We start from the raw sequence: 9618 nt of genomic DNA on the forward strand, positions 1-9618 counted from the left end.
GTTAAAATTGTTATTTTTTTTTAAAAAAAGTTTATAAATTGTAGGTATGATTATGATATGTGATTAACGATTGATATATAAATGAAGAGCAAAGTACTAAATTAGTCCTCTATATTTGAGCGTAATTCTGTTTTGTTTCTTAAGGTTGTCTTATTTGAATCCAAAAAAGTTTCATTTAACTTCAATATAGTCCCACCGTGAGGTCAAAGTTAAATAATTAACGGAATGTCTTACATAGCAGTACAAGAACAATGTCAATAACCTAGAGAACAAGTACAAGCTCTAGAAGCACAGAATCAACCATGGATGCATCAATATATTTATTTATCATTCTTCTTAGTTCTATAAAAAATATTTCATTTAAATTGTAAGAAAAATGATAAATAAATGCATTGATGCATCCACTGTTTGTGTTTCTAGAGTTTGTACTTGTTTTCTAAATTATCGACCTTGTTCTTGTACTGCTATCATGTAGGACATTCTATTAATTATTTAACTTTGACCTCTCGGTAGGACTACATTAAAGCTAAATGAAATTTTTTTGGATTTAAATAGAACACTTTAAACCTTAAGGACTAAAACAGGATTACGTCTAAACGTAGATGACCAATTTAGTACTTTACCCTATGAATGAATTATGTTTTATAAATGATGAATTATAAATTTTGGAATACATTTAATGTCAATTTAAAATTTTTAAATTTATTGTTTTGAGTTATAATTCATAAAACAAATTTTTTAAATACGTTTGTAGATTTGTCAGGTTTTAATCAGGTCGACGAATTTGAGTCTAAGAAAATGATGAGATAATAGATCTAGACTTAAACCATCTATTTACGACATAGAATAGGCTCGTTAAAAATAAAATTTGATTTAGCTCGGTCCATTTTCATTCGTAGACCATTTTTAAATTTAAGCCTTCGATATTATTTTTATTATTCGCAATATTTTTTAGCTTGACAAATTACAGATTAATTTATTATAAATTTAAACTTTTTTTAAAAACCTGTTACTAATCAATAAACTACTATATACACAAGTCACCAAAATTACTATATACACAATTCAACATTTAAATTTTTGATACTGATTAAGTGCTTGTTTGGACGTCATTATTTTGATAAAAAAAAAGATTTTTTTGTAATGAAAAAATATCTTTTTTTTAGCGTATTTGGCAAATTTTGAGTAGTAAAAATAAAAGTATTAGAAAAATCAGAAAAACGTCTTTTTTGAAAAGTTGTAATTTACATCTTTTTTTAAAAGATATTTAAAAAAAAGATATTTTTTATGTAATAAAAAAATAAAAAAGTACTTTTATATTGTTATATCTAAACATAATTGATAGATAAAAAGATCTTTTTGTATGAAATACCCAAACATAAAATACATTTTAATAAATAAACAAAAAAGTATTTTTATATTGTTATATCCAAACATAATTTATTGATAAAAAACCTTTTTATACGAGATATCCAAACATAAAATTACTTTTATTTCTCTATAAGATTTTTAAAAAAAAGATAACTCAAAAAAAAGATGTTTTCTTAGAAACTCACCTAAATTTTCTATAAAAGGGGCGGAGTGACTCCGACTCGACCAGCTAAAGTTGGTTGCATTTCTTAATCTTATGTTTCTTAATCTTATATGCTAAGTATCCGACACGATACACTAAGTCACTAACCCCACAACGATACTCGTTTCTTCTTAGAAGCCCAAATCCATTAAAACCATTTTCCATTTTTACCCTTTTTCCCTTCTCTTCTTCCTTTCTTTTCTTTCTATCTCATCTGTCAGTTTGGTTCAGTTGAACAGAATTGGGTTTGCCGTTTGCCGTTTGCGTTGCACCGATGAATACGACGCCGTTTATGGACAAGCAGATTATGGATCTCACCCACTCTGGTTCTTCACAGAGCAAGGACCTCATCGACCTCATCAACAACAACAACCATAATCACAAACACAACAACACTGATGACGAAGATGAACGCGTTGAATCCCAACTAGAACATCATCGTCAAGAAACCCTAAATAATAATCTCAATGGGATTGGGGTCACCAAAGATGACATCATTCCTAGCTACGATTTCCAACCCATTCGCCCCCTCGCCGCTTCTTCCCCTAATTACGATTCTGCCCCCAATTTAGCTGCTTCTGCTGCTTTCTCAACTAGGTCATGGAACTCCGATTCCAATGCTAACACTTCCCCTCCGCGCCCTCTCATCAAGGTAAGACTTCACACTTGTTTTGCCCAAGTTTTAATCTTTTCGTGATTTCCTCATCTGGGTAATTGCCTGCTGTTTGAGGGTGAGGTGTGATTTGATTTGTTGCTCCCACTTACCAATGATTTGGTGGTTATGAATCATGGAGTCATCACTTAGTGGAGTTTACATGACTACTAATTTTGGAATTGTGTGTGGTTGAATAAAATTGAATGTAAGATTTTCAGTTTGTGAATATGACAAGTTTCAGCATTGGAAGTTAGGTTGTCCCGGGTTTCTGTCCAGCATCTTTGCGGTTTCTAGTTTCAACCATATTGCCATATGTCATGCTTTGTTATAAGATTTTGATATTGTTGTGTAACTTCGAATAGCAAGTTGAATCTTCATGCTTCCAGAGCTTTCAAACCCTGTGTGTAAGATGTTGATATCATTTCGATAATTATCTTCTGACTCATTTGATCAAAGTTAGCTGATAAGATTGAAACCATGTGATTTGTTTCTTGAGCCTTTATAGTTTAATAACATGCATGCTGAATTGTCTCACTATTTTGTAGTGTCATGAAAGGTTTGAGCATTTGAAAAATCTTGTGATCTTATATAGTTTGGTATAGGAGAGAGTAAATACTTAATTTACCATTTCTAGTGTCTTGTTTGCCCTTAAATATTAAGTATTATCCTATTTTGTACAGAGTTACAGTTCTCTGGATACTATTGAACCTACAAAGGTTGCTGCGGTAGGAAAGGACCAAAAGGCTCTTGATGCAATAATTTTGTCTGAAATTGATCAAACCATGAAGAAACATATGGAAAATCTGCTTCATGTTATGGAAGGTGTTAGTGCGCGGTTAACACAGCTAGAAAGCCGAACCCACCGACTTGAGAATTCTGTGGATGATTTCAAGGTATCTGTTGGAAACAATCATGGAAGCACTGATGGAAAACTAAGGCAATTGGAGAATATTCTGCGAGAGGTATATTTTTAATTATTATTTATCAATCATGTTCCCTCGTAAGTCTTCCAACCTTAATGGTTAGCAGCATTTATTATGTTGAATCAATTAACAAAACTAGCTGTAATAAACCAATATTTGTACTAGGTGCTATTGATATGATCTGACTTTTACTTTGTGTGCTACGCTTCAATTCATGTTTTTGTTATTGTTTATTCTCATCCTGGTTCTTGCCTAGTCATCTTACTGTTTGATGATACAAAATATACAGGTGCAATCAGGGGTGCAGACCGTCAAGGATAAGCAAGATATATTGGAAGCTCAGCTGCAGCTGGCAAAGCTGCAAGTGTCGAAGACGGATCAGCAGTCAGAAACACAGACTAGTGTAGTTACAAATCCCATTCAGCAAGGTGCATCTGCACCCCAGCAATCTCAGCCACAGTTTCCTCCTCCCGCTAATCTCCCACAATCAATTCCTGCAGTCCCTTCCCCAAATGCGCCTCCTCAACCTCCCCCTCAACAGGGATTGCCACCTCCAATTCAACTTGCAAATCAATTCCCACAGAACCAAATCCCAGCTGTTCCTCAGAGAGACTCATACTTTGCTCCACCACCACCTGTTCAACCTCAGGAGGCCCCAAATCAGCAGTACCAAGTGCCTCCAACTCAGCAGCCGCATCCTCAGCCAGGGGCACCCCCACATCAACAGTATCAACAGAGCCCTCATCCCCAGTTCTCACAGCCAGCACCTCATATACCTCAACAGCAGCCAGCACCTCATTTACCTCAACAGCCGCCAGCAATTACGCCCGTAAATCTGCCGCAAATTCAATCTTCACTTGGCCAGCATGTTGAGGAAACACCTTATGTTCCTTCTCAAAACTATCCACCCACTCTGCACCAGCCAACATCTCAGCCACCTAGTGGGCCTCCGCCTACCCAACAGTACTATGGCGCACCAACCCATGCGTATGAACCACCATCAAGTAGACCTAATCCAGGCTATTCTTCTGGATATGGTACATTATCGGCTCCTGCTGAGCCGTACCGTTATGGTGGATCATCACAATATGGTGGCACACCTGCACTTAAGCCACAACAACTACCTACTGCTTCATCAGTGTCTCCAAGCAGTGGAAGTGGCTACCCACAGCTCCCGACTGCTCGTGTACTCCCTCAGGCATTACCAACTGCATCTGTAGCAAGTGGGGGTTCAGGTTCTACCGGAGGTGGGAATAGGGTTCCCATTGACGATGTAGTTGACAAAGTTTCTAGTATGGGATTCCCTAGGGACCACGTAAGGGCAACGGTTCGGAAGCTGACAGAGAATGGACAATCAGTTGACCTGAATGCAGTTCTGGACAAGCTTATGAATGATGGTGAACTGCAGCAAAGAGGTTGGTTCAATCGGTAGCACAAGGTAAATTGACCGAACTTTGTATAGAAGAATCACTTATTTCCTGAATCCTGATGAAGGCTTATGAGGAATGGGGACTTTTTATGGTTGGATTGTGCCAAATTGGATGCCTTGACTCTAATTTTTCTCTTTTCCCCTTGTTCTTGTTTCTTGGAAATTTGAGATTGTTATGTTTGCTTGTCTGGATCCAATTATGACTTGATCTTGTTCTGTATATTCACAATAAACATAAGTGGATTTGCAAAAAATTGATTTGGACATAGAACTGCTCCATGTTCTGCCACCCAACTAATTGTCATCAGATTTGGTGACTAGTTTTTCATGTTAACATCTCTGATTAGGCTTTATGAGAGGCCTTTCTTTTCCCCATGATGACCAACTGAAGCTGTTAAGTGTTAATGCCAAGTTCTTCTCTAAGTATCTTCAAAACTTGTTGACTTTGGTGACGAGACCAACTAAATGCAGAAACAATTGGCTTGTGCAGATTTATAGCCTCATAAGTGGAACGGCATAACATGATAAAATTGGTACCTCATTACTTGATTCAAAACAAAAAGGGAAGTCAGTGATACATGGTTTTCATTTTTACAAGTGTATAAAATGCAGAAAATATATACATATGCATCAATATGTATTAGTTATTATTTGTAAATCTATTTAAACAAAATCTGAATATTCAATACAAGCAAGGGGTTTTTGTGTGATACCAAACTTGGTTAACTCCAAAATGCTAAAAATTGGTTACTTTGGTGGAATTTAAAATCTACGAAGACCCTATTCTTCTTAGTTGATGGAGACTTTTGTCCCTTACGACTTTTTTATAAAAGTAGTTTGATAACTTTGATTTTACAAATCTTTTATGCCATAATCAATGTCAGGACAAAACCGACGTAATTTTAAAATATTTATACAATAATGCTCCACATTCATGCAAAAAATCTAACCAAGTTATCCAAAGTAAAATTTCATTCACGCACCCCCTTCCCTCCCAAGTTATGTGAAATACATGCGCGCCCCCTTCCCCCTCCTATTAACGTACAGAATTATGTAAAGCTTCTTCTTCAACGTAAACATTCTTAAATGTTAATGATCTGCATTGCAATTTTCGAATCTGCTCTCATCGTTCTTCTTTGTTGCTCGCTATTCTTCTACTTTTTCTTCTCTGTTACTTGTCGTTCTTCTTCCTATTTTTCTTCGTTTTCTTCTTCGATCTGTGAATTTATCTTCTTCGCTTTCAGATTTCAATAGGCTATCAAAACAATGAATGATTCAACTTCAAATCAGTTGAATGAGAGCGATTTGGATTATTCTTCTTGATCCTATCAAGCGGACGAGGTTTGGATTATTCAATTTTGAATCGAATTGAATGGACGCAGGTGTTTTGAATTGAATTGAATTGAATTGAATTGATAATATCTAAATTGTAGACACATGTGTTTTGAATTTGATTTTATATATACAATGTTTGATTCATTTAGCATTGTCATTGTTTTCACATTGATTTATATTTTCGTTTCATTCTGCAGGCAGGTGTTCTGAATTTATATAATGGACGATGTTTGGTTCATTTAGTATTATACAATGGTTTCGCTTTAATAATATTTTCGGTTCATTCTGCAGTCCAGTTTGTTGTAGATGAACAATTTGTCCCAAAGGTTGGGATGACTTTCATGACACTAGAAGAAGCTGAAAAGTTCTACAAAAATTATTCTAAACTTGCCAGTTTTTCTACCAAAATAAGGAACACGACTCGGAAGGGAGACGAAATTAAGAATCAACTAATTGTATGCAGTAGAGAGGGGAAGTGGAAATCCAAGATATTTCCAACTCTGAAGACAAACCCCTTAGCCGGCATAAACTGTCTAGCCAGGATTTACGTACACATATTGAATGACGTCAGTCTTTGGACAATTTCCAAAGTTGTTTTGAATCATTCACACCCCTGCTATCCAGACCGAGCAGAGAGGCTCAAACAACACAGGGAGTTAAGCATGTTTGTGCGACGCACCATCGAAAACAACGGGAAAGCCGGAATCAGACCGAGCAAAACATACCAATCATTCGTAGCAGCAGCGGGCAGTCATCAGGAACTAAGTTTTATAAAAAAAAACGTGAGAAATTACATCACAAGAGAAGTATGAAATATTTTCGAACAAGATGATGCCAAAGAATTTGGGAAGTACCTATTAAGAATGAAAGAGAAGAATAAAAATTTCTCTTTCGAGCTCAACTTCGAAGGCGATCACTCCATAAAAAAATGCATTCTGGGCCGATGCAAGAAGCATGCTGCATGCGAGTATTTTGGAGACGTTTTATTTGACACCACTTACAATACAAACAGGTATTCGGTTCACCGAAATTAAGTCTTAGGTTCACACAGGCAACACATTTCAGTTCATAACTGTTGCCAGTGTCCATTTTTGCAGGTATAATCTGGTTTTTGATTCTTTTGTGGGCATGAATCACCACGGTCAGTCGACACTTCTCGGATGCGCTCTGATGAAAAATGAGGACATTCAATTATTCAAATGGCTATTCGAGTGTTGGCTCCGTTGCATGGGAGGGAAAGCACCAAAAGGCATTCTCATCGACCAATGCGCATCGATGCAAAGGGCCATCGAGATGTGCATGCTAACAACAATTTACCGGTGGTGCATCTGGCATATCATGAAGAAGATCACAAACAAATTAAACAGCTACAAGTGACACGAAGAAATCGAACAAGAGATGAGTCACATCGTTTGAAACTCGTTCACAAAAGACGCATTCGACAGAAACTGGAACGATTTTGTCACAAAGTTTGGCATCGGAAGCAATAAGTGGCTCTCAGGTAACCGACATTTTTAATTTAAATTATTTTGATGCTGTTACTTTTTTAGTTAAAACGAGCATAACTTTTGGTTTATCGGAGCTTATATTTTCGGTTCATTATGCAGAGCTACACGAAGATCGCCATTTATGGATTTCAGTTTACCTAGATCACTACTTTTGGGCCAGAATGAGAAACACACAAAGGAGCGAGAATATGCACGCATTTTTCAACAAGTTCATCACACGGAACAGCTCCTTGATTCAATTTGTGAAGCAATACGATAATTGCCTAGCAAGCAGAGAGCAAAGAGAGAGAGAATTTGATGCTGCAGATTTTTACACCGGAATACCGTGCGCAACAAAATCGACAATAGATGCTCAATTTCAGCATGTATATACCCACTAGAAGTTCAGAAAAGTTCAAGCACAATTCAGAGGAAAGGTGAACTGCATCACAAGATCAATGCATTCCACCATAGGTTTTACGACATACGAAGTCGTAGAGTAAGTTTCTAACTCCACATTCAACAGGTTTTTCGTCACCTACGACGTAGTATCACAAGAAGTAAAGTGCATGTGCCTGTTGTTCGAGTCAAGGGGCATACTTTGCCGCTATTCCTTGAGCATCTTAAGCTTTGAGCGAGTAGATAAAGTGACACTGAAATATATACTGGAACGCTGGAGTAATAACATAAAGAGGACGCACACACACATCAAGAGCAGTCAAGATGAGCCTCTATTGGAGCTGAGAAGCAAGAAATTCCACGATTTAGTGTTTCGGTCACACAATATTTGCGAATTTGCGTCAGAGTCCGAGGAGCTGACCAAAATTTTGCACCGGGCTTTTGACAATGTCATGGCCGAGATACAAGAATATCAAGCGAAAAACAAAGGAAAAAGTTCGTTATCTCACGAAGAAGTGACATTGAGCGATGTGAACAACCTTCAAAGCCCGCCATGTGTGGGAACAGGAGGCCGCCCCAAGAACAGACCTGGATCGAACTTGAAAAAAAAGGTCGCAAACGCCACAAAGAAAAAGAAAAAGCCAGCTCCAAGCGAGGTAACATTGATTCACTTTCGATTAGGGAAAAATTCGTTTGTGCATTTTACTAATATACCATTTATTTTGTCTTTTGCAGTTGAACCTTTTAGACGGTGGATCAACGATTCAATCAAGCTCCAGCCTTTACAATGCACAGGATATGAATTATCCCGGAGAGGATTATAGGAGTTTCAGTTTTTGTTAACATAAATTTTCATTCATGTATCAACAAATTTCGGTTCATTAAAGTTATAGGAGGGTTAATTTCTAATTGATGTTAGTCTTTATTGAATAGTCATTTTTTTTGTTTTCGAATTTAGCTTTTTAAAATTCTTTATTGAATAGTCACTTTTTTGTTTATTGAATAGTCACTTTATTTTGTTATGTCAAAGAGTTTAGGTGTTTCTAAAACTAACATTTTTTCCAAATTAACTTTCTGCAATAGTGATATATGCACTTTTTCGGTTTATCTGGTCTATTAATTTCGGTTCATTGGTGTTTTTTGGGCTCTTAATGTTTGATAAATATCCTGAATCCATTCACTGTGAACCTAGAAAAAAACAGCAGCCAGACAGTTCCAATAGATATATACATTAACATTAGAATTTTCATTAACATTAGATTTTTAATAACATTTACATTAATATTCACATATATACATTAAAGAAGTAGTGTTTGTTTTTTTAAAAAAGTTAAACAAAATAGTATTAATTACAACCAGTCAAAAAAACTATAACCTATTTAATATCTATATCCCCATATGTGAATTTACAAAAATGGTTGGAAAGGGCAGCAGATGGCTTCGGGAGTCTTATGGCTTCAGATGCCTGAATTACTTGGTCTCTGATTTTGTTCATTTTGTGTAACAAAATGTTTGGACCATATTTGTGCCTAAAAGCATCAATTTCTTTCTACAATTCAATTGAAAGGAATTAGTTACATAAGAAATGAACCAAACTGAAATAAGGAATGAAACGAATTTTATTAATTTAGAAATTACTTACTTGTATCCAGTTTTTATATTGATACCTCTTCCTTTTTTTGATCTTTTGAGGATCAATTATTTTCAGCCATTTCATGACGTATATTGCGCAATCATAGCTAAGCAAGAAATAAGTAAAATATGATTAATAGTTTAAAAAATAAAATACATTAAAAATAGCATTATAGCAGAGAAAG

General features: G+C 35.9%; 1 protein-coding gene and 1 long non-coding RNA gene across 3 annotated transcripts; both read left to right on the forward strand.

The window, feature by feature from the left end:
• LOC107644537 (bromodomain-containing protein 4) lies at positions 1624–4908 on the forward strand. Its single transcript, XM_016348416.2, has 3 exons — positions 1624–2225; positions 2909–3190; positions 3441–4908. Exons 1-3 carry the CDS (start codon positions 1848–1850, stop codon positions 4581–4583), a joined length of 1803 nt encoding a protein of 600 aa, XP_016203902.1. The 5' UTR covers positions 1624–1847; the 3' UTR covers positions 4584–4908.
• On the forward strand, positions 5993–8691 carry LOC110262626. 2 transcript variants are annotated; one of them, XR_002347506.1, is made up of 4 exons: positions 5993–6927; positions 7013–7416; positions 7523–8457; positions 8537–8691. It is a non-coding gene; the product is annotated as an uncharacterized LOC110262626 (long non-coding RNA). The 2 variants fall into 2 exon arrangements; XR_002347505.1 differs by having other exon boundaries at positions 5993–7416.

Source organism: Arachis ipaensis, chromosome B05 (genome assembly GCF_000816755.2).
Source record: "Arachis ipaensis cultivar K30076 chromosome B05, Araip1.1, whole genome shotgun sequence".
In the NCBI taxonomy this organism is placed as follows: domain Eukaryota; kingdom Viridiplantae; phylum Streptophyta; class Magnoliopsida; order Fabales; family Fabaceae; genus Arachis; species Arachis ipaensis.

Bases quoted from the DNA above. Each gene is read 5' to 3' on its own strand.
- LOC107644537 (XM_016348416.2), top strand. From the start codon at position 1,848: ATGAATACGACGCCGTTTATGGACAAGCAGATTATGGATCTCACCCAC. The intron at 2,226-2,908 runs GTAAGACTTCAC...TATTTTGTACAG, and splicing joins CTCCGCGCCCTCTCATCAAG to AGTTACAGTTCTCTGGATAC. The intron at 3,191-3,440 runs GTATATTTTTAA...CAAAATATACAG, and splicing joins TGGAGAATATTCTGCGAGAG to GTGCAATCAGGGGTGCAGAC.